Source organism: Colletes gigas, unplaced genomic scaffold (assembly GCF_013123115.1).
Source record: "Colletes gigas isolate AHSC1104 unplaced genomic scaffold, ASM1312311v1 Colletes_gigas_Sc00014, whole genome shotgun sequence".
In the NCBI taxonomy this organism is placed as follows: Eukaryota; Metazoa; Arthropoda; class Insecta; order Hymenoptera; family Colletidae; genus Colletes; species Colletes gigas.
This window is the reverse complement of record NW_025106643.1, coordinates 1,192,088-1,217,729: the sequence shown is the minus strand read 5'-3', so window position 1 is coordinate 1,217,729 and position 25,642 is coordinate 1,192,088. Positions and strand designations below refer to the sequence as shown.

The following is a 25,642-nucleotide window of genomic DNA, read 5'->3' as shown; positions in this document are numbered from 1 at the left end:
GGTGGTGGTTCTTTACCCTCGAGCTCGTTCTTCGCTCCCTTTATCCTCGCTACGTACATTTTCGCGCGACCGTACACGCCCTTACACACGTTAATGCGTGCACACCGTCTCACAAAACACGCACCAACACGTGCAACTCGCCGTAACTGTGGCTACCTTTCTCTCTTCACGAAAACTACGAGATTAAAGCTCCCAAATACAGAAATGGATCAGGTCTGCTCGATACAGAGACAGATAACTAGCTTTGAACTCGAAATGGGGGGAAAAATGGACACAAGTTACGTTTAATTGTTTTAATTAATGCAAATAAAACAGAATTCGGTGAAATGAATCAAATGATATTCCGGCTCTTCTGAATTTGGCAGCCATGTTGGACTAAAACTAAATTTCATATAATAAAAGTACCAACAATGTAGTTTTAGTCCAACATGGCCGCTAAATTTAGAAGAGTATATCATTTGTGTGTTCCGCGGTCGTTTATTTTTTTTTCCAACGAACAAGATGGGAACTACAATGCTTCGGGACGAGAGTCGTCTCATAGGGGTGGAAAAAGAGCTTAATTCGTTTCCCATTCGAATTTACGTGGCTCGAGAATAAAGAGGCCGCGAGAAACCTTCGTGGAAAGAAAGCGTAGGGGTAAAAGGATAGGGACGAAGGGCGGAATCCGTGGCGCGTTCCTTCCTTACTCGCGTAGCTATCGAATTTCGCGGCGGGGAAATACCGTGGAAAATAAAATTAGCTTCGTCGTTGCGACGGAGCCGGTAGCGTCAATTCGTTTCGCTTCGTAGGGAGGGACACGTAGGGAACGGCGTCGAATCAAAGTTTACAAAGTTTGGCAGCGTAACGTGCACCCGGGAATCGCTGGAAATCGAGAGAAAATCCGTGGACCAAATTACGATTGAAAATCGAGAGCAACAAGTATCAAGAAACGGTGTTTTGTCTCGTATTTTCTAATTTATCCAGAAAATAATAGTGAACAGTTTCCTGTTTCACTTTTGTAGTATTCAAAGCCAATATGTCTGCTCTAAATTTCATGTCCTTGTTTGACGCGTTTCTGAGCAAGGCACGAAGGAGGATAAAGGGTTATAAAGTCTTAAAAAATTAATTTTACGCTTCGTTTAATGTCGAAATCTGAATCGCAACCGAATTGTAGATTATTAATAATTGGTACAAAATGGAGTAACGATGACTGCTGAGGACGCTTGGAAAGTGGCGCCATCTACGCGGTATAATGTGTTACTTAAGTTCAATAATTATTCACCCGGGCAGGTAGCCTCGTAAACGCAATGCAAAACTTTTACAGCGTTATTGTTAATTCCACGTTTCGGAAAGTTCCCCGTTATGGGCACCTTGGGACCGCGAATATTACAAAGCATCGCGATACGCATAATAAATCGAGTAAATTCCTGGATGGAAGAACCACGTGTACAAAGGAACCAATAAACGATTGCCCGGCGTAATAACTCGCTTAACGAGCCAATAATGCACAGAGATGAACAAAATGAACGTTTCGTTTGCCGGAATGAGCAACGGACGTAGGAAAGGACGAAGGAACGAGCAAATGGAGCAACGTGCAATGGTAATCGAATGATATATCCTTCCATTCTCGTTGGGACGTAGCGTTCGCCGAAAAGAACCGAGTCCGTGGGGCCAGCTTAATTCCTTTCCCATTAGAATTTATGCGCTACGGCCTAGAGGATGCTTGTAAATGTTCAAGCCTTTTAAAATAACTGCACTTTTTCTACGGAAATGATAATTGATATAAATTGTTCACACGCTTCGCCCTAGAACGGTATTTCTTTAAAAACTTTTATTATTTCCGCAAAATTGTTATAAATGTGAGATTTCTATTACTTCGACGTTACAAAAATATTAGTAATAAAAACTGCTATATATGAGGTCCCAAATGGTTCAAACTAATTATCAAAGTAACCTAACTTGGATAAAATAAGAGGCTATATTATTTTATTATTGCTAAAATGTGAATTCTTAGTTGAATCACTGTTTGGATGCACAAAATGGATCCCAATTTGTTGGAAATTAAATTCAAAGAATTTGTTATTCTGTAGAGCCATTAATAAGACAGTCGTTAATAACTCGTGCATTATTGGATCAAATCGCATGAAAAAATTCACCTAACGTCCCTTGTAAATGTACCAATTAATTCCCAAATATTGTCCGTTCGTCGAGACAGGAGAGAAGTCGCCTTAATTCGTTTCCTATTAGAATTTATGCGGTACAGCCACAGGAGTCGAAAGAGGGTAAAAGAGCCACGAAAATCCAGCGTTCTTTACGAGCGGGACTCGGTGAAGCGCGGAGGTTTCGAGTGGACCTCAGTCGACATCCCCGTTTTCTTTCTCTCCCCTTTGGTCGTCCCACACCTTTTCTACAAAGATCCAAGCGACGAACGGAGCGTGGAAAAGCCGTGGCGCGATGGTCTCGCGTGGAATTCTTCCAGCGGGACGAAAAGGAGTCGAAATCAAAGGGTCGACGGTCCGTGTGAATCGTAGTACGCGTCTGTGGATTCTTAAGCGCCCAAACACGCGCTGATTCTCGATTTCTGGGGACTTCGGGGGGCGGTGGGTGGGGAAAAAATGCGACGACGACGCGCGTTCGACGTTCTCCAGTGACCGATTAACGCTGATTAAAATTAAAATTGTCTTTTCGTCGAATAAAATCAACCCTCTGCACTACGAAGCCTCTTAAGTTGTTATTATTTTCTCTACCTTGGATACAAACAATAATTATTTTTTTTCCCATTGTATCTTAGGTTATTTGGTATTGATGAGGTCGAAAAGAAAGGGTTTGTTACGTTATTAGGTGACTTTTACGCGCTGGGGCGCCTTTTGTTGCGTCTTTGTCTCGCGCAATCGCGTCAAAATGGAGTCCAATCATGTTCCGGAATCCACTCGCTTTGGTACGATTGTTTCGCTTCGATCGATCGATTCTGCATTTATCGCTGTGATGAGCAATAATTGCGTTTCGATAACGTCGGGGATCAAAAAACGTTTTCGATTTCGAAACGGTTTTATTCTTTTCCTCCTCCCCCCCGTCGATATCTTTTTTTTTTTTTTGGTCACGCAAGCGTAATAATTCTGCCTTCCATTGCAATGAAATTTTTTACATTTACGCTGCGTTCGAGGTTACTCAGTTTTCGTGGTTTCGCGTTGAATTTTAGGAGTGCAACAATGGCTGCTTACCCGCTGTTTATTTCGTAAATAATCGTCCATTTTATTGGCATTTTTAACGCGCCTTCTTCGATTTGCATAGATTTAAAAATATGCAAATATTACTATAATATTAATATAAATCAAATGCATTAACACTGCGTCAAGATCAAAGTTAGGTTAGAGATTCACAGACGCCGTTTAAACGCCATCAAAATACGTGGACTTGTTCGAAGAAGAAGTTACTTTACAAATGTTATTATACGATACGATGAAATCTTCGGATCAGAGTCCAGAAAGAACGAGATAAAAGTAATCCGAATTAATGTGAAAGGTCAGCGCAAAGTATATCTAAAAATAGAGACGCAGTGTTAAAAGCAAAACGTCTCTGCGCGAGATAATAAAATTCGAACAAACGTGGTGATTACGAGAAATATAGAAACTGATTGGAACGCTTAATGAACACGAGGAATTACGACGCGTCAAATGGCCAATATCGAGGTTTTCCACCGAAATAAATATACCGATATACTGTCAGCAACGATCCGCAATTTGGACGGTGACGCAGTGCGTCAAATGTCCCATCGCTGGTGAACTCAGGATATTCGCGTTACAATAGGCAGCAGATAAATTGCTCGTTGAAACAAAACGGTCTTGTCGACTCTCTCAAGGCTGCGTGGGTGACCGCTTCGAATCGTAGATCGGCGCTTTTGAGCGCGAATTGCACCTCGTCATATGTTACATCGCCTCTCGAAAGGACGTGAATATTAATACGAGTATTTACTGTCCGAAATCTAAAAAAAAATCGAATTTCTTTTCATTTGCTGAATTCACAGTTTGTAATTCTGCTCTGGACGTAAAATTTCTACTCTTTCGTGAAGTTAAAGCCGATGAAATTTGTATGTGTATTCACCAAAAATGATTCTATTTCACCTCAGAACCTAGAAATAATTTTTTTAAAACGATTGGAAATTATTTAATTTGTCGAGAAATTTATCCACCTTCCAGAATTTTTTTCTCGAAAATGCGTAAGAATTCGGGGGTATGTCTATTCACGAAAAATGATTGTATTTGACCTCAGAACCTAGAAATAATTTTTTTTAAACGATTGAAAATTATTTAATTTATCGAGAAATTTATCCACCTTCCTGAATTTTTTTTCTCGAAAATGCGTAGGAATTCTTGGGTATGTCTATTCACAAAAAATGATTATATTTGACCTCAGAATCTAGAAATAATTTTTTTAAAACGATTGGAAATTTTTTAATTTGTCGAGAAATTTGTCCACATTACTGAATTTTTTTCTCGAAAATGCGTAGGAATTCGGGGGTATGTCTATTCACCGAAAATGATTGTATTTGACCTCAGAATCTAGAAATAATTTTTTTTAAACGATTGGAAATTTTTTAATTTGTCGGAAAATTCGTCCACTTACTGAATTTTTTCCTCGAAAATGCATAGGAATTCGGGGGTATGTCTATTCACCGATAATGATTGTATTTGACCCCCGGAATCGAAAATAATTTTTCCAGAATGATTTGAAATTTTTCAATTTCACCGAAAAATTTAGGCACCTACCCCCTGTCGATTTTTCTTAAAAATTAGTTTTCCATTTTTAATAAATTTGTTTGACATCCTACGGAAATTTTGTTCAGTACTTTTTTGTAGGTATCCATGGGCTCTACTTCAGAAAAAAATTTCATCGAAATATATTCACTATTGTAGGAGTTATGGCTGTTTGAAAACTGGACGAAGTTTAGGGGGTTTTCCTCAGTTTACGGTGTTAAGGACCAACTTTTCGAATATTTTTACAATTTCTACATATTCTCCAATAAAATACGCGTAGTTTGCTTTTTTAAAAATTAAAATCCGCCGATCCGTTCAGAAGTTATGACGTTTTAAAAATTTGCTTGAAATTTCAGTGAAACATCTCAACGCTATGGTCAGGCATGAAATTTCAGTAATGAATTTTTTTCTCGAAACTGCGTAGGATTTCGCGGGTATGTCTATTGACCAAAAATGATTGTAATTGACCTCTGTAACTAACTATAATTTTTTCAGAACGATTTGAAAATTTTAATTTTGTCGAAAAATTTCACACCTTCTCGAATTTTTTTCTAGAAAATGGGTAGAAATTCAGGGGTATGTCTATTCACTAAAAATGATTGTATTTGACCTCAGAACCTAGAAATAATTTTTCCAGAACGATTTGAAATTTTTTAATTTTGTCGAAAAATCTGCCCACCTACTGAATTTTTTTCTCGAAAATGCGTAGGAATTCGGGGGTATGCCTCTTCACCAAAAATGATTGTAATCGACCCCTGCAACTAAAAATAATTTTTCCAGAACGATTTGAAATTTTGTAATTTTGTCGATAAATCTACCCACCTACTGAATTTTTTACAAGCATCATTTGTAGTAAAGGGCTTTTAATTACAAATGTATCGTACCATCAATAAATTAACAAGAATTTCTATCGACGAAGTGGAACGCGTTTCCATTTTCATCGCGTTTAAATTCGCAATCTCGAAACGACGGGCTCGTATTCACAAGGAGGATACGCACTTGGCGCGGAATTAATTAACGGAAACGCGTGGGCGTTAACGAGCCGAGCCCAGGCGTGCGGTTTTGACATCGGCATTCGTTAATCGGCACCATTAACAATCGATAGTAATCGCTACGGCCCCCGCCGATCGTTCGCCGCTTTCGCTTCGCGCGTTATCGTCTTATAATATCTACGTGCCGTGATCGCCTCGCCTCTCGGTTCAACCATAACGTAATCTGGTGATATAGAATCTGAGAGCGCGGTCTAACTATTAATTAAAGCCCTTCCGCTTTGCGGAGGAGGCTCGGTCGTTAGTTCACCTACGCGAAGAAAACCGTGATTTAGGAGCGTGTCGATCCCTTCGAGAACTTTCGAACCAGGATTTCTAATGGCTGTCTCCCCCCACCCATTGGTTCTCGATGCCCTGAATTTAGAATACGTTTTGCCAAAGATATATGCAGCCAGTAGATTCGCTCGTAGCAGCGGTTCCCAACGTTCTTCGATCTGTCGCGTCGCCACCAGAGGGCTCGCGCTCTCACAAGCGCTCAACCAACCCCTCCGTTGCTATATATACACTCCTCAAATGATTTCCCAATTTTTTAGTTATCTAGAGGCCAAAATAAGACGAAAAACAGTTTGATTTGAGGCTTTGTTAAACAAGTTATTCCAATGGAAAACCGTAAGAATTTGAAGCTCATATATTAATGCATTTAACACTATCAACGACACATGTGACTCTCAGACTAACTTATGTAGGAAATAATAAAAAAATGTTCACATTTCTTTAAATGAATAAAAGTGTGATGCCCACTAATAGTCATAAATTGCATTGAACAAAATAATAATTAGTCACGTTATGATTAAAATATTTTAACGTATTCTGCAATGAAATCTAAATCCCCACGATGCGCTTGTTTCCTCCCATTTTGTCTCCATCAAATTAAAGACAGAAATGGCGATGCACGAGCACGTCGCGCAAATTTGACCGCGAGGTAGAAACATGGCGCTGAATACGCAAGCTTTCCACGACCGTTCCGAAATATTCTATTATCAGTAGTCCGTGGAAGAGTCCACGTTTCCACTCCCAGCGTGTTCCCCGGTCTATTTTCTACGATCCAAGAGGAATTACATATTTCTTCATGAGGACACGTTGGTCCGGCATTCCAGCGCCGAGAGAGGAGAACAGGGGCCGAAATAAATCCGTAAAGCTAAGGTTAAAATCGATGCAGTAGTCGTTCGGACAGGAAGGGGAGACGAAAGTCGTAAAAGAGGGAAAGAGGGCGAGAGAGAGAGAAAGAGTCTGGGGAATAAAGAAAGAAGACGAAGCGGAGGGCAGCGGTTTGCGAAGGTTTCGGGGGGCGGATAAGCGGAGAAGGAAAGGGACTTTCTGCGTTTGGCAGATCGTGGATATTGGAAGGAGGCCCGACGAGGTCATACAAGACGATCTTAGGGTAGCTCGTCCCAACGGTTCGTCCTTGCGCTACTCCGATTCCTTTTCTCTCCAACGTTTGCTTCGAGCAATCACATTCTGCGAAATGCCTGCCGATAACGTGAACGGATAACCGATATAACCGTACACGTACCTTTAATAAGAATCGAATTTTTGTTACGCGGAACCTTGCGTCGAGTTTGCAATGTAGGACACTGACTCGAGAGATTTCTTCCTCAAATATCATCGTAAAAGTTAACTTTTTATATGGCCTATGATTAGAGGCCATGAATTATCAACGAAGAAGAGATCCGCCCCTGTGTTTCGTTCCACCCTAATTATACGCGTGCAACTTGGAGTCGTCAACTATTCCCCGAGAGGTACACGATCCCAGCGTTGGTTATAATTTGAAATAAAATCCCTATCGCGTGGTAATTGCCCGGATAATCTTTGGTCGTTCCACGATACTGTGCCGGCGCATCAAGGAGCAGCGTTCGACAATTAAATTCCACGAGGTCCGAGTCTAGAGTCTCGGTAGACGGGAGCAACCGATAACCACGCGCGTACCTCTAATGAGCAATCGGGAGGCGCGCGTTACACCTACCCCTCAACAGCCAGCCGCAGGATCCGTTCCTTGTACGCGGTAGCTAGGGTATTTTGCGCCGCCTGCCTCTCTCTTTCGCTCGCTATTGCTAGACGTTAATCTCGTAGGAACGGAACCGACGCTGCAGGCTGCGTAATTCAAGAAGCCCGGCCTCGTTACAGCGTTTTAGCCTCGGGATCGATAATAGAAACGTTCAACGAGGGTTTTTCGCTACGTGACGCGGTGTCAATTCTGCAACTGATGTTACATATGGGAAGGGTCGCGCGAACGAAGGGACATACAACACTATTCGTGTGATTTCGCGTCGAAAGAGTCACAGGGGATGCTCGAGATGTCAGATCATAATAAACGTTTTTAATCCCAGGACAATGCTCATAGAATTCAAAACGATTCTTAACGAACCAACAGTTTGGTTTTTAGAAGTTATTTAACGATCGTAAACAAACTGAGTAGCGGGTTCTGATCATTTTTTCTGGAATCAGAGTTTCTATTCGCGATCCTATCATCTGAAACGCTCCATTATTAATACTGGAGCTCTCGAAACAAACTTACCCGGAGCTCGGCCCAGCTTTTCGACGAGTTTCCGTAACACGTCCATGAATCGTCGGAATCGAAGCTAAACGAACGTTATCGTTCTCCCTCGAATCGTCGGGAATGGGATGGTAAGCAGAGTCGACGAGCCGTACGGGGAGTTTCTTTTTACGACGGCTCGTTTCGCTTTCGTCCCCGGCGACGAAAGTTCGCTACAGTTTCGTGGAGGATTCGTCGCGCGAAATCCGTGGGTTAGCGACTAACAAACGGCGTGGAGATAGTCCTGGACCAAGTCCTGTCATTTCGGAAGACCCGTTACGATCGTTTCGAAACTTGTAATAGTCGGGATAACTTCTATGCAGCGAGGAGAAACACTCGAGACTCGTCGATAACCGATAACCGATAATGCGATCGAACGATAGATACGCGAGGGAGGACAAATTATTAATTAAAAGTATGTTGAAAAGTTGGTGAAACAGAACTAAGATAAAGAAGGATGTGTTCTTAAAGGATCCAGCCACGAAATGGAATAGGTGAGATGACTGTGAGCAATCACAGGGCACTTACCCTAGTACCTCTGGAACGTATAAATTTCTCTGGAGAGGAACAAAGTTTCTAGCAAACTGCTTGAAAGAAATAGAGTATCACTTGGGCGAATGGATTTGTTGATCAGCAAGAGCTCTAACCAGATATTCGGTTAAAATATAGGTACATACGTTACGTGCACAATATCTCTATATCTGATATTTCTTATAGTTTCTACGGGTTTGTATTCATTCAATAAGAACACGTTATAACAGCAAGAATGCATAAAATGTAGAATAAATTATAAGTCTATCGTCGTCCATTTTAAATATACGAGCGCCATCTGTCGACGTCAGTTCTATAGAAAGTAATTACTACAAGCTTTCCACGATATAACTTCGTTAATTGTTCCTCGACTATTGCAAGCAAAATTTCTAAAAAAAATATTTGTAATATTCGTAAAATTATAAAGGTTGAAGTTTTTATTTTGGAAATTAATCGATAGTATCTATGTCCTGTAGGGGGAAGCCTATTGAAAAACTGGAACGTACGTTTTGTGAATTCGTTAATGGTCTTTCGAATAATGTTTTTACCGTCTAACCCACTCGTCACGATTAGCTCCTATTCGAGGCGCTACAACTAAACACGTTTCGCTTTCAATTGCCCAGCGATCACTGCAGCTGCACGCGAATATCAGCGTCAGAGCGTCAATAGACACAGCCCAGCAGCAGCAGCAACCCCGTACTCGACCACGCGACGCCTTATTATGTAAATTTAATGACGTCGTCGATTCGATGCACGCGCGCTCGCCCGTTCCCATGGCCGCCATCGCGCGTGCGTGCGACACGGCCTTAAGCTTTCCACCCGGGAACACCTGATAAACCGCGCGACATTTAGAAATGTCCGTCTGATAAATACTACAAGTCCCCGTTAATGCGAACAGCGTCCTTCTTCTCACGGGAAGAGAACCGGAAGCGAAAACACACTCTTTCAATTATTCCTGTGTATCCTGATTTCATTATACTACCAGTAGGGTGGACCTTTGTTATCCATGATGAAAACTTTTTTCAGGACCACATCTAACTTAGAATTATGATGGAAAAATAATCTATGCAAAAGCTGAAATTGATGGGACAACGAGTTTAAACACTTTCTAAAATAATTATTTTCGTTCTATTTGTCCTAACAAATTTCATTAAAATAGGCAAGAACTATATAAGACACTGTTCTTGTTAGTGTAATGGTGTCGTATTTTTTATATAATATTAACTAATAATGAATTTGCTCCCAATATTGGACTCGATAAAGTACCTACGTTCTACTCCATCGCTGCTTGCTGGATGGATGCGACATCTGGCGAGTCGTACGTGCACTAAAGGCTTGAATCTATATAGCGAGATCAGAGCATAGTAACGACGCTGTAAAAGCGGAGAATATTGAAGTTAAATAGTTAATTATTTCAGTAGTTAAAAATAATGAATTGTTTTCTATTAACAAATAATCTTCTATTAGCAATGATCTGACGTCAGAGAAATGATTGCTCTTTTCCAAATAGCCATGGGGAATTCCAGGTTTCGTCGAGGAAACATTATTTCTGATCATCGCCCTTCACGGAACGGAAGTCTTCATTGTTGCGTTTTTAAAGCGGTGAAAGTGTTGCTCCGGGAGAATCGATCCGCGCTCGAAATAGAGAGGAGGCTTTTATCACGCGAACAGAGCAGGCCGATTGCTGGATAAGCCGAGATTTCGTACACGGGGATAAATTTAGCGTATAGCGATTTGCATGCACCCTGGTGATAAGTGCCAGAGGAAAATGCATGTTCCCCCTACGCGATTCGTCTCTTCTTAATTGCTATGACGACGGCTCTCAACTATTTTCGCGCCTTTCTACGCCACGATAACCTTTTCGAAACAAATTAACTCTGTAAAGTTTTCTTTTTGAACGTGTACAAAGGGAAATCAAATATTGTTTTCTAATAGATTCGAATTAGAATAATTCTAATGGGAGATTCTAGAGGCCTAAACCTGTCATCACAGTCTCGATGAACAATATAGTAATTTACGATCGTATTGCAAAAGTGCAAATTTCAATATTTTAGCCTCATTTTGTATTTTGTTTTTTTGAATTCTTCCCTTGTCCAGGCAGCAAAGGGCAATTTTGTGGAATCAGAAACGCGCGGAATTTTTGCAACACGGTCCGCTATTTCCTGCTTCGACGCATGAAAAATTTCTACGCGTCACGATTTGAAAAACGTCAGCGTGACAAATATGTTCGGCGTGATAATGCAGTTGCGTGACATCCACCACCTTCCAACACCGGAGGGATGTTTCCTTCGCCTTGCTCTTTTTTTTCCGTCAGCGAAGGGCAATCAATTTCAGTCAAAAATGGCGGTTTTATTATTTCCTAGGCGCGGGGCACGTTTTGTTGTACCTCGCAATTTTCTAAGCGATACGATCCATTAAAAACACTTACAGCGACGTTGGATACTATTCTAAAATATCGAGAGCCACCGTACGATGTCGAAAAATTTCGATCACGAACAAATAAAGCTCTTTTTTCGTATGTATACTTATTTCGATTGTATGCCTTCCGTATTTTTTAGAAAAATAAAATATTGAATTTAGTCGTTCTCTTGCAAACTTAAACTTTGCTTAGAAAAAGAGTACAGAGAGAGATTGTTGAGAATTCACAAAAATAACTACAGAAATAGACGTTTCGCAAACAATCGATCAGTCGTGATTTCTTGGAAGGTAGATCGGCATTGCGACACGACCGATTTCAACGTAAAAATTGTCGACGTTCCTCGGGGATCGAATACATCGCGTGGATTCGAAAGAAATCGTCGCGAACGACGGTAGAAAATCCTCCACGTTCGAGGGACCGCACGGACTGGTTCTTTTCGAAGAAAAACTACACGCGGCCCCCGAGAAGGAGAAGCGAGGGAAGAATACCACCCACCTCGACCACCACCGTAGCAGTACGTGTACTCGTTATAGTCCATGGACGGCCTCTTGAGTAATCCCTCGCTCGGCACTAGGTCCAACAACGCCGTGGGATCGCACATCGAAACGCACTTCGATCACCTCGTTCGTCATCGACGGAATGACATGCTCCTCCGCGACCTCACGGGATCACCGGGTAAACTGTCGCGACACTTCGACAACGAAAGCGAAATTTTCCACCCCCCTTTCGCTCCCCGGGCGCAGACAGGACCCGTACAAACGATCCTTGTGGTTCGAAACTTCAAAGGGATCACGACGTCGATGGATGACGTCCACGTACGACAAAGTACACACGAAACTCCCGCACGAATCCCAAATTAAATTTCGTCGCGTGTTCACGTGAAATGCTGACGAACCGTTGAAAGTTGTTAGAGGAATTGGCCCTCGTGCAGTGCACGCCGTCGTCCTGCAGGCGAAAAAATAGCTCCCCGTTTACTTCGTCGTGAAATGTCGCCTAGGTTCCCGTCGATGAAACTTTCTCTCCGTTCGAACGAATATCTTGAGGATTTGCATGGATCGGCTGGTGGGTTAGCCACGCGGATTTGCACGTAAACAACGAGCAGAGGACGCGACGAACACAGGGAAAACCTAACAAACTTTTCCACGAGTTTTGTATCAGAGTCCTTTCGGATCAACAGTGACCCCGACGAAAACAAATGGTCGCCGACCACGTGCGCAATTATCCATAAAGACGATCAACCATTACAATCAGGGCCTCGTTATCTGGTGATAAGGGTTGGAAAATCCGCCGAAAATTCAGCTGATCGATATAGGCACGGTCAGATTTCCCCGTCCTTCGTTTGCCTATCCACCTGTCCGGACCAGTGCAGACTGTTATCACTCGCAACACTATTATTCTCCCTTCGAGCGCAGCTATTGCACTATTGCACCTTTGTTTAACACCCTCGAGGCACGAGATTCACTCGATACTTTCCAGCGACGTCGAACGATCGCTAGTACTCGCGTTGCACGTGGATCGATTCGACAGAGACGCGATCGGTGTAGCTCGGAAACGATCGTTCGTGGATTCGAAAGGCAGTTTGTTTGGGACGGAGGTTCGTGGGACGAGCGTAGGTCGTGTATCGAAGCGGAGACGAACCGCACGCTTGCGCGGTCACTGACAGACTGAGGATACAGGGCCAGCCGATGACTCCCGACACTGTGGCGGATGGAGCCGAATGGAGTGGGGAGTAAACGAGCGGCAGGGAGATCTTTCGAGGAAGGGGTGGCTCGCATAGGTCGGGGGCGTACAGAATGGGTAGAGAAACGAAACAGGGGAGGACAACAGCCGGTCCTCGGCGATCACAGCAACCACTACTTCACCGAGGGTGCAGGGGGTAGTATCGTAAGATGCTCAGTTGCTCCCTCGAGTTATGTTATTTCTTTCGATTTCTCGCTCCTCGTTTTATTCGCGATCGCTCGTTCGTAGTCGTCTTTATATTTTTCTACCAATCAGATAGAAAAGTGGGGCTCGGTCGTTAAAATGATTTGAAAATGTACTGTTTTCTTTCTTCGTTGTTTGTTTTCCGTAGGTTCGTCGTGTTCCAGCCGGTGACGATTGTTTTTGTAAGAATAAATTTCAAAACGGGAACGCGATGGGTTTTCCGGTAGTTTGAGAACGCCCCCGCAACCGGGGACGATAAATCGACTTGTCGCGGAAGTTACGTTTGTACAGGGTCGTGTGAAATTTGAATGGTTGCGTGGGGCGTTAAGAATAGATCGGAGAAGTTATGTCGCGCAGTGTTTAATTATAGGATAATCATTAATTGATGTGAATAGGGGCACTACTCTGTCCGGAGGAAAAGAATACGATTGGCACGTGTAAAAGGAAAAGAAATTTAATTAATTTCTGTGAGACTACATTTTATCATTCATAAAGTTATATTTTAATAAGAAAAATAACTTTAAACGATGCAGTATAGAAAATGAATTTCGAAGCTCATAATGTTTTATTACTGGAGACTAGCGACATCTAGACAACCCTTTAAGTTTCACTCTTCCTTTCGACGTACTTAAAATCATTAATATGTACTTGAAATTCATATTCTATGAAAGAATATTTAATGCATAGAGTGATATTTTATCAACGACGATATAATTTTAGAATAAAATGGAAAACAAAATCAAGTTTTATTAATGGAAACCGGCAAGGTTTAAATTGCACTTCGTAAAATATACGCCACGAGTGTTATCTTTTAATTTTTAACCTTTCGATAGTAACATCACCATTTTGACAGCCATATTTTACAGAGAGGTACTCAATAAGCGGGGAAATATTTTCTATTATACAGGGTGTCGGTTTCTAAGGTCATATTTTCCAAGACTTTAAGGTCATCGATGTTTTTTTTAATAGAAACTTCAAGGCGAATACAACGAATACACTGTTGAACTAAGTGACCTTTATCATCTTCTAAACTATAAAAAGCAACCTATGTTCTTCAGTTTTTTACATAAATACTACATGTATGACTCATTTCATTGAAAAATATATCAAAATTAATTTCGATTCGACGCGATTCAATAAAATTTACCCTGACACGTATCCCGTCGTTCAATTTTTTTTTTATCGATGGTAGTTGCAGATTGCAAAGATCGCTTTAGGCGATAAAGGGAAAAAGAATAAAATAAAATAATATCGGCGCGTAACAGTTGGGTGATATTCCATGTAAATCTCGCCGGTATTCGGTGTTTCCATCTCTTCCGTTTCTTTCCCGTGGCTGAATATTCCCAGTGTTTCCGGCGGCTTCGCGCCATTCACGGAATTCACGCTCAACTTAATGCCTCCGTAATACATTGCGAAATAATGGGCCAAGAGCGAGTTAACGAGTCAATGGTTAGCGTAACGAGACTTGAATGGGCCGCCAGGCAGCGGTGGATCCCCCGCGCGTAAACGAACGCCGAACAGGAGAAGTATTGACGGCTAGATATCGTGATATCCATTCCTCTTTTCTTCCGCCCTTCGCGTAAACCATCAACGATAAAGGGAACTTACTGGGAATCGTTTCTTCCTCCAAAGAAACTTCACAATTTGTCCAGCAACGACATTCAACAACCCTTTGTACACTACTGTCCTCTTTGACAAGGACCATATCGCTAGATCCTCGAGGATCTTAATGAAATTACACAAATTTACAGGTCCACGTGTACAACAACCGTAACCAGACGTATCGAGACAAATTTTTCAGGTTCCAGATCATATTTCAACCGGTTTGAATCTTCGTAGTCCTCAAAAACTTCGTATCGTTTCTTCCTTCTCCAAAGAAACTTCACAATTTGTCCAGCAACGACATTCAACAACCCTTTGCACTCCACTGTCCTCTTTGACAAGGATCATATTGCTAGATCCTCGAGGATCTTAATGAAATTACACAAATTTACAGGTCCACGTGTACAACAACCGTAACCAGACGTATCGAGACAAATTTTTAAGGTTCCAGATCATATTTCAACCGGTTTGAAACTTCGTAGTCTTCAAAAACTTCGAATCGTTTTTTTCTTCTCCAAAGAAATTTCACAATTTGTCCAGCAACGACATTCAACAACCCTTTGCACTCCACTGTCCTCTTTGACAAGGAGTATATCGCTAGATCCTTGAGGATCTTAATGAAATTACACAAATTTACAGGTCCACGTGTACAACAACCGTAACCAGACGTATGGAGACAAATTTTTGAGGTTCCAGATCATATTTCAACCGGTTTGAATCTTCGTAGTCCTCAAAAACTTCGAATCGTTTCTTCCTTCTCCAAAGAAACTTCACAATTTGTCCAGCAACGACATTCAACAACCCTTTGCACTCCACTGTCCTCTCTGACAAGGAGCAGATCGCTAGATCCTCGAGGATTTTAATGAAATTACACAAATTTACAGGTCCACGTGTACAACAACCGTAACCAAACGTATCGAGACAAATTTTTGAGGTTCCAGATCATATTTCAACCGGTTTGAATCTTCGTAGTCCTCAAAAACTTCGAATCGTTTCTTCCTTCTCCAAAGAAACTTCACAATTTGTCCAGCAACGACATTCAACAACCCTTTGCACACTACTGTCCTCTCTGACAAGGACCATATCGCTAGATCCTCGAGGATCTTAATGAAATTACACAAATTTACAGGTCCACGTGTACAACAACCGTAACCAAACGTATCGAGACAAATTTTTGAGGTTCCAGATCATATTTCAACCGGTTTGAATCTTCGTAGTCCTCAAAAACTTCGAATCGTTTCTTCCTTCTCCAAAGAAACTTCACAATTTGTCCAGCAACGACATTCAACAACCCTTTGCACACTACTGTCCTCTCTGACAAGGACCATATCGCTAGATCCTCGAGGATCTTAATGAAATTACACAAATTTACAGGTCCACGTGTACAACAACCGTAACCAGACGTATCGAGACAAATTTTTAAGGTTCCAGATCATATTTCAACCGGTTTGAAACTTCGTAGCCCTCAAAAACTTCGAATCGTTTCTTCCTTCTCCAAAGAAACTTCACAATTTGTCCAGCAACGACATTCAACAACCCTTTGCACTCCACTGTCCTCTTTGACAAGGAGTATATCGCTAGATCCTTGAGGATCTTAATGAAATTACACAAATTTACAGGTCCACGTGTACAACAACCGTAACCAGACGTATGGAGACAAATTTTTGAGGTTCCAGATCATATTTCAACCGGTTTGAAACTTCGTAGTCTTCAAAAACTTCGAATCGTTTTTTTCTTCTCCAAAGAAATTTCACAATTTGTCCAGCAACGACATTCAACAACCCTTTGCACTCCACTGTCCTCTTTGACAAGGAGTATATCGCTAGATCCTTGAGGATCTTAATGAAATTACACAAATTTACAGGTCCACGTGTACAACAACCGTAACCAGACGTATCGAGACAAATTTTTAAGGTTCCAGATCATATTTCAACCGGTTTGAAACTTCGTAGTCTTCAAAAACTTCGAATCGTTTTTTTCTTCTCCAAAGAAATTTCACAATTTGTCCAGCAACGACATTCAACAACCCTTTGCACTCCACTGTCCTCTTTGACAAGGAGTATATCGCTAGATCCTTGAGGATCTTAATGAAATTACACAAATTTACAGGTCCACGTGTACAACAACCGTAACCAGACGTATCGAGACAAATTTTTCAGGTTCCAGATCATATTTCAACCGGTTTGAATCTTCGTAGTCCTCAAAAACTTCGAATCGTTTTTTTCTTCTCCAAAGAAATTTCACAATTTGTCCAGCAACGACATTCAACAACCCTTTGCACTCCACTGTCCTCTTTGACAAGGAGCAGATCGCTAGATCCTTGAGGATTTTAATGAAATTACACAAATTTACAGGTCCACGTGTACAACAACCGTAACCAAACGTATCGAGACAAATTTTTGAGGTTCCAGATCATATTTCAACCGGTTTGAATCTTCGTAGTCCTCAAAAACTTCGAATCGTTTCTTCCTTCTCCAAAGAAACTTCACAATTTGTCCAGCAACGACATTCAACAACCCTTTGCACACTACTGTCCTCTCTGACAAGGACCATATCGCTAGATCCTCGAGGATCTTAATGAAATTACACAAATTTACAGGTCCACGTGTACAACAACCGTAACCAGACGTATCGAGACAAATTTTTAAGGTTCCAGATCATATTTCAACCGGTTTGAAACTTCGTAGTCTTCAAAAACTTCGAATCGCCTCGAAGTTGGGGGTTAAACCACTCGAGCGTTTTAGACTTCGAACGCGATTCGAATCTTCACAGTTTCGAGACTTTGAATCGCTTGGAAGTTGAGATTCGATCGTCGATGTTTCGCTCCGGTTTCCAACCACACCTGTCGACTTCTCAGCGTTTCTCATCTTCGTCCGCGAACCGGTGATTTCGGACTAAATTATCCGTCGCGATGGCCCGGGGACGTATACAACGCGAACGGACAAATAGATAAAAGCGATTCGCGTAATTGCAGCTTGTAAATGGGTCAGAACGATAACAAGCCTCCGTGGGTCATAAAGGTCGGCGAATTGCTCGTATAATTCACGAAATCGGCCTGAAGATTGCTTGCCTTACCGAGAAAGTTGTTTCGAGGAAAATTGCGTTTGATTCGAGATTTCTTCCGTGTCGATGCAAACGAGAAATAAACAAAATTCAACCCTCACGGAAATTGTGGGAGTATTGTGAACCGCCAGATGTCTATTTTAACAAAACTTTACGCTATTTTAACTCTTAAATGTTGCTTGCATTTACCTGCTCTGTTATATTCCCAGAAATTAAAAAATATGTCAAAAAGAAAGTTAATATCCAACTACACTGATTTTTTACATATTTCAATGTTAATTTTGTCGTACTTTTTATGTTTTATAAAAATTTGTAATATAAACATTAATACGGAGCTTCGAAAACATTAGCAGTAAAGTTTCATCCACTGACGTTTCGCTAATTAAACGACAATACTTGACTGTATAGGATACGATGCAATTAGTACAGCATCGCGATGAAAAGATATTTATCGGCGCAGATTAAAACAAACCTCGCGCCTTCGCTCGAGTGAATTCGCGCGATTCCTCGGCCAGATATCGAGGAAGCACAAAAAGCCAGTTTCGTATTCGCCGCGCCGCGGGATTGTGGGAAAATTTTCAATTTGCCCGGAGAATAGAGCCGCTGACCGATTTTCATTCCCGCGACCCAATTCCTTTTCTCGCTACTTTGCCGCGTCGCGACAAAACGATCCGGAAGCGCGAGAAACAAGTCGATTTCCACGAGATCCGAAGATTGTTCGGGGTATTTAGAATACGCGAACCGGATACTACCTCCAGCTCTTTGTTAGAGTATATTTCTTCGTGATGGGGAGACAAAAGAAACTGGACGAGAACGAATTCACATTGGAAATGCAGTAAAACACCGAGTGTTTTGATATTTAAATAGTTGAGCTTAGAATAAGATGGTTTTGCAGTGCAATTATTCCTCCACGAAGAAAAGAAAGGGTAGATATAAGTTTTTAATCGATTACATTATAGTCATTCTCACATTTTTCCAGATTGAAATTGAATTTTCTCAAGTTTGAGAACAATCAAACTGGATAATACTTGACACGGTTTGAGAACACGAGTTCCATCTTGATTTGAATATTCAAGTACACAAATTGACTGTTAGTGTCCGTGTCCATCAATGTGAATCAAGTTTTTTTATCGAGGGATCGTTCTTATACGCGTCGAAGCCGAGCAACAGCAAACCGCCTGTTATAAGAACTAAAAAAAGAGCGGAGAAAAAGGAGCATGGAAAGCAGGGTAATCCCCGTATCTTGCCGAGTTTATGTCTCTATAGGAAGCACACGGCACACACGAACGAGGCTACGGCTAGCGTTTAATCTTTTTAATCCACTATCGGCTGTAAAATAGTGAGTTAAGCCAATAAAACTGTGAAGCACAAGTCGAGCCACGCGGGAGGTCTCGCTAAGTCGCGTGTGATGATGGCGAGGAGCAGAGGCTCGAGCGTTGGAAAAAGGGTTGGTCGGGCTTGGGCGGAGGGGGTCTTACAGGGGGGGCAACCCTCGGGGGCCCGTAACATCTGCATACAAGAATGATTGGTTCGTAAATTACGGAGCTCTGAGCAACCGACTCTTCCTCGTTGCGCCGTGACCGGCCGAGAGGAACCTCTTTGCGCGTCGGCTTCGAAAACTTTCTCGCGCGATGCACACCGTTCCTCGTTGCCGGGGGCTTGGATAAACACGCGTTCCGTGAGCATAATGCGCGAGAAGAACAAGCGTAATAATGGATCGTAGGGGTTTCTTTTAATCCTTTGACGCCCGGCCTCTCACAAAGGAGGGACATGAACTGTCCAACTACAAAATATGCAAAATAGTAGGCGTAGATACTCGACACTTTTTTACGAAGGAAGTAATGTTTTTGGCGCAACAATCCTGATCATCGTGTTTCGTCTCGGATATATATTACTTGGACTCAACGGTAAGGATTATCCGCATATGTAGCAGATCCTGCCCTGGGCGTGGCGGTATTAATCGATCGAACAGTGTCTAATTACTCGATAGTTTATTAGCACACGATTAGTTTGAACAGAGTGCGTCAAACGATTAATAGCGTCATGTCTAAGGTAAGATTTACCAGACCTTGCTAATAAGTTTAACTAGTGGAATCTGGGATGGAACCTAGTAATATTGTACTGTAAATATTTTATGAACCATGAACTAAATGGTTTGGCTGGACCACTCTGTGACAGAGCTTAGATCAATTGGAAAATAAAACTTCAAGGTGCAATGTGCTGTTTATAATTACATTATCAGAGGAAGATTCTTGAAATTTGGGTGATTTAAAAAATAGAACTAGTCTTTATTTCGAAAATAATTAAATCTTTGGCTATTTCGTATCAAGTCTATCAGGATGATGGTGCCAGACAGGATGATTTCACTATACGCGCAGAAAGTGACCTGTTATAGGTTCCCCATTCCCCCGTTTTCTTGATGAACGAGATGAAGTCAGCTCTCTGGAAGAAACCGGGGAGAAAAAAGAGCAACTGTGGCTCAGATTGCGTTGTCTGGAAGTTCCACGGAAGACAAATGGAATCACGATGACCGAATCTTTTATCAAGTTCTCCGTGGGGATGCACAGTTAGACAGAAATCCCCAAAAACGTAGCCAAAATTAAGCAGCGTCCACTTATATTCCGAGAGCTGCTTTTCCCGGTGAAATATTGATAAACTGATTGTTTAAATTTTGAGATGATCCGAGTGTTTCGTTCCACGGGTTTTGTTCCCTTCAACTTCACACATTTGTTGTAGCCGTGTTACACTGACGCACAACTGGAACGCGCCGGGAATCTTCCGCAACGACTACCCCCGAACTTCCGTAGCACGTCGCCGGTGTGCATCATAACTGTTAGTCTGGTTAAACACGTATTCGCCGGTGAACCACGTAAGAAAATGGGAGCAAGTTTCGCGAGACCCGTCTCCGTAATTGGCTCGAAACGTGCACGGATCAAAAAATGTTACGCATAGTTGGGCGAGAAAACAGGAAATTATCCGACGTTGTTAGAGATTAATAGCGCAACTTTGGACAGTTGACGTGCCCTGGCACCTCGGAACGGATCACAATTAACCCCGCTCCTGTTCCCTGAATTTCTATGACCCGAAATGGAATTTAATTCTGCCTACGACGTTCAAACTATACATATATTACTCCGTTTAACAAAATTCACGGGTTTTAAATTTATCAATAATGTACCTAACACACTAAAATTCATTCTACGAAAGTTTCGTCGTCCTGCGAGGTATAAATGGGTGCATCGCGCCAGGTAGACGCGTGTAGCTCGCATAAGTGCAGAGATCGGGTTAGCTTGACGAGGGCGAGCAGCGTCTGCTTGCCATCTGGCCGATGTGCAATCTGACTTAGTCCTTTTTTTACGTAATCCCAGACGTTTCACAATCTCGGATGAGAAACTCGTTCTTCTCTAGCCCTTCCCGTCCCTTCCGTTAACCCGTGGCTCCTCCGAACGAGGGCCTGTCCTCCATTCAAACCGCTGTATCGCCACGAAAATCGAATTCGGGATTCTCGTTCGGCGTTCACCCCCTTCGCGAAACCCCAACGTGAGAAGGAACCGTCACTCACTCACTCTCTCTCCCTCTCTCTCGCGTGCAATGAAAGTGTCTCCAACCCGGGATTCCCCTTTGTGCACGGATTTTCCTGTCGCTTCTTATTCCTCCTTTTTCTACGTTCCCGGTTATTCGAAAACTATTTTCCAAGATCTAAATCCGTACGACAGGATTGCGTTTACGCGTACCCTTTTTCCTTCTTCTATACTATTATTCTTTACGAGGTCACTGATGGTACTGCAAAACTAGCTCGCCGGGAAAATCGTTCCAACTATTGCCTCCAACGAAATGTTTTCGCCTTTTCTACGATGGACGATCAATGGAAATGGTATCAATATTATAGTATTGTCATTTTAGAGAGTCAAGGAACGATTATTCCGCAAAGAACGTATACAGAAAATTTGAACCATTGAGAAATCGAGACCAGCACGATAGCAATTAACTCGGCTCATTGGCTCCCTTGTTGTCTTAACCCAGGAGTGGCCGAACACCCTGTATTCAGTTTCCATTGTCTTGGAACAGTCTAATAACGCGTCTTAAAAATACTAAAACTTTAGACGCGTGCAGTTCCGAAACTACTAGGGATTTATTAATTATTAAGGTATTGTTAGAAGCGGCAAGGCCTCCCCTTTAAAACGGCTTTTGGTTTTTGACGATCGGACTTTCCGTTTTCGAGATATCGTAATTTATGTAAAGGGGTAATTTTTTAAATTCCGCTGTCTCTCGCTACCCCGTGTTAGACAAGGCTATTAACGCGTATTAAAAATAGTTAAACTTTGGACGCGTGCAGTTCCGAAACTACTAGGGTTTTCTTAATTATTGAGCCACTGTTGGCAGCGGTGAACCTTCCCCTTTAAAACGGTTTTTGGTTTTTGACGATCGGACTTACCGTTTTCGAGATATCGTAATTTATGTAAAGGGGTAATTTTTTTAATTTCGCTGTCTCTCGCTACCCCGTGTTAGACAAGGCTATTAACGCGTATTAAAAATAGTAAAACTTTGGACCCGTGCAGTTCCGAAACTACTAGGGTTTTCTTAATTATTGAGCCACTGTTGGCAGCGGTGAACCTTCCCCTTTAAAACGGTTTTTGGTTTTTGACGATCGGACTTACCGTTTTCGAGATATCGTAATTTATGTAAAGGGGTAATTTTTCTTAATTTGACTATCTCTGTCTTTGTCTGACGCGTCGCGCTGGACCTCTTTGTCGCACGTGACTCGTGACTGTCGTGACCTAGTTTCGTAGTATTTTCAAGAATTTACTACGCAATGTTTACTATTGTCACGTGCGCGTTATCAATGAACACTCGCGAGCGCAACAAAACGTAAACAAACCCTATCACCGAAACTAGCCACCGCATCGACTTGAAATTAAAATCGCTATATCTCCGGAACTAATAAAGCTATCGACTCGTACAAACGCTCGTTTTAAAGGGCATTTCATCCTCTATCCGATGACTATAACAACTATTATAATTTATGCTATCTTCTATGTTTATTTTCACATTTACTTTGACGCTACATACCTAAAGAAGTTTCAACAATTCCTATTGATCATACGACTGTATATTATACGATATAATGCAAAAATTAGGCGATTAGAAATCATTTGACCGGTCATGGTAGGAATAGGTATACACGAAGTGTCGGTAGGTTTAGTGTTAATCTAATTGCAGTTGTCTCAACTGATAATGGGGATAGAGCGTAATGCAGCGCCCAGTTAGCAATCCGGCCAGAGATCCCGACTTCCTTAATATACTTCCTCTCCTCGCAACAAACCGAAGATCTTATCGGCCGAGTTTGTCCGTATCTCACATTGTTTTCCCTCGGGTTGTGACGCTCGTCGTCCCTTATTCCAGCCCGTACGGTCAGTTCCGGCTATCCTTTCGTCTTCAAGAGGTTTATGGTCTGCGGGGGCGGTGGTGTATCCCCGAGAAGCAGAAAACCGTGGCAAGGGCGTCCCTTATTCTCTCCCAAGGAGACGCCTGAATCAACGATTCGAGCTGAAACGGATCGATTTTTGTTCCACGTTCGCTCAAACACGCAAATTTGTCGAAAGTAACAAATTATTGTTGTTCTATTTTCATCGGTATGTCGTTGCTAATATTTACTAAAACAGAGTGCACATTAATTGCTCGTGGTGGCGATTTCATTTGAGAAACTAACGTAAACCGAATCTGATTTATGAGACGGCTGGGAAATTTTCTTGGTCAAAATGGTAAGTAAAAGGCTATAGGTGTTTTCTGACCACCAAGGGAGAGGGTCAGGCTTCAGAATTCTTCATGGATCACCAGATACGAGAGATTAAATGACAGGTAACTAGAAACGAGTGAGACCTGTTGACAGCTTTGATCGTTTTCTCACAGAAATTAAAGACGAAAAATGCAACAATATTTGTCTGAGAATAGTAATAAACACCGCTAAAATATTCCTTTATTCTTAAAACTTCTGCGCCATTGTGCATCGTAACATCTTTTATAAAAGATACTAACCAGAGAAATGTATTAGAATCGCAAAGACGCGATGGAATTCAAAGTTGCGCGGCCCGTCACGCACTGCACAACAAAATGGCGGACCGCCCGAAGCGTCGACCGTCAGACTCTGATTATGGGGTCATTATTGACATCGCGACAACTTCGATGATCGCGGTTATACATAATGCAAGCTGCACGTAACAACCATCTATGCTTTTAGTGGTCTTTTGCACGCACAGGACAAGTGCAATATCCTTCATAAAAAGTAATTGTATACAGACTCCAGATAACTGTAAAATTGACGCATTGAATAAAGCAACTACGAACACGTTATTTTGTTGAGTGTTTCCCCAGCATCTAGGCTTTAAGTAGTCCTTTAAAATTTCTTGTAAGATGCACACATTGAATAAAATAATAACGAGTACGCGTAATTTCGTCGAAAATGGTCGTTCGAGGGGGGTTAATAGTTGAGTGTCCGTACGCAGATATAACGCCTTGCAAGGCTTTGCCGCGCTAATAAATACTTCAAGCAGAAAATCGTACGCTTCTTTACGAGCGTGGCAGCTTCGCTGGAGTCTCTGGTATTCCGGTCTACCTGACAAGTGCTCGAGGCGCGCGGCGTACTAATGATAACTAACGGGCGTTCGAGAACAAAGGATCGGAATAAATTTTCGGCGGTCGACAATGCGCGGGAGGGGCCCGTTGGTTATTTTCTGGCGTTTACGGACGTCGATGCTAATCTCGATGCGAGAAACCCCGGGCCCTACGGGAGATCCCCGGCTGCCGGCTTTTTCATAGGCCGGCCATCTGACATCCAGCTTCCACGGCGAAGGAATCTCGAGTGCGGCTCAGCCTGAATTATGCTAATGCCCTCACCCACGTTACCGATTCACGGTCGTATTTACGGAACGTCTTGCACAGCCATACCGTACTCGTTCCTCTCTCTCTCTTGTATCAGTGTCAATACGTTCCGAACGAGTAATCGTATCTCTTCTAACACGTTCACCCGCTGAGTGTATTGTCTTATTTCGTGAAAAGTATACCTGTGCTCGCGTCAGACACGTCCAACCTCGATACGAGAGAAAAATGGTCGATCGAGACGCCCAGGTCGAAGGAAATTTCGATATGGAAAAGAACGAGCATCATTAAAAAGAAATGCAAAGTGACTGTTTAATATTCTACCTTTTTTTTCTGGCTTTTTTCTTAGAGAAATATACTGTTTCATTTCGTTAAAAGTCTAGACGTGGCTTCCATTCATCCGAATCTTGACAAAAGAATGGTCGAGGAAGTAGTGCGTATGGAAATGAGAAAATTAGGGTTACTATTATGTAAATGGTGCAAACACAATGGACTAAGTATCTCGCAAGAAAGAGGACCGGATATTTAATGCGCCCGAGGAAATAAGCAGGGGGGAAAATGTAATACAAGAAAATAAGAAAAGAAGCCTCGAAGAAAATTTGAAATGATAATTAGAGGCTATTTATCGTAGCAGTGTTATGTAAAGCGTGGCATTCGAGATATTTAAATTATTTGTTTATCGGACAATTGGGAGGTTTCGACTCAAATATTAACATTCTTTCACTTCCTATAGGCTAATGTTAAAAACGAGAAGAATCGTATCAGTTTTCTCAGGTTCTTCTCATAGAAATTCGTTCGTTTCAAAGTGCTTTAATCTTCAGTCAAGGAACATTCTGCCGCGAAAGTTTCAAGACGACGTCTGCTCCCCAGCTTTGCCATTCTTCCAGAAACCCGAAGGTGGGTGGGGGAGGGG

The 25,642-nt window shown here is 42.0% G+C and overlaps 1 protein-coding gene across 4 annotated transcripts in view; it reads right to left on the bottom strand.

Moving 5' to 3' along the window:
* The window catches only part of LOC122399631 (teneurin-m), a 199,812-nt gene that overhangs the window by 31,745 nt on the left and 142,425 nt on the right, over positions 1 to 25,642 (bottom strand). The window contains exon 1 of one of the 4 annotated variants that reach the window (XM_043400449.1): positions 11,761 to 11,867. The exons of the other annotated variants lie outside the window; for them this stretch is intronic. Within the exon in view, the coding sequence (XP_043256384.1) occupies positions 11,761 to 11,866 (106 nt within the window). The 5' untranslated portion in view covers position 11,867. Of the gene's footprint in view, positions 1 to 11,760; positions 11,868 to 25,642 lie in introns of those variants that run through there. 4 annotated transcript variants of the gene reach the window in all.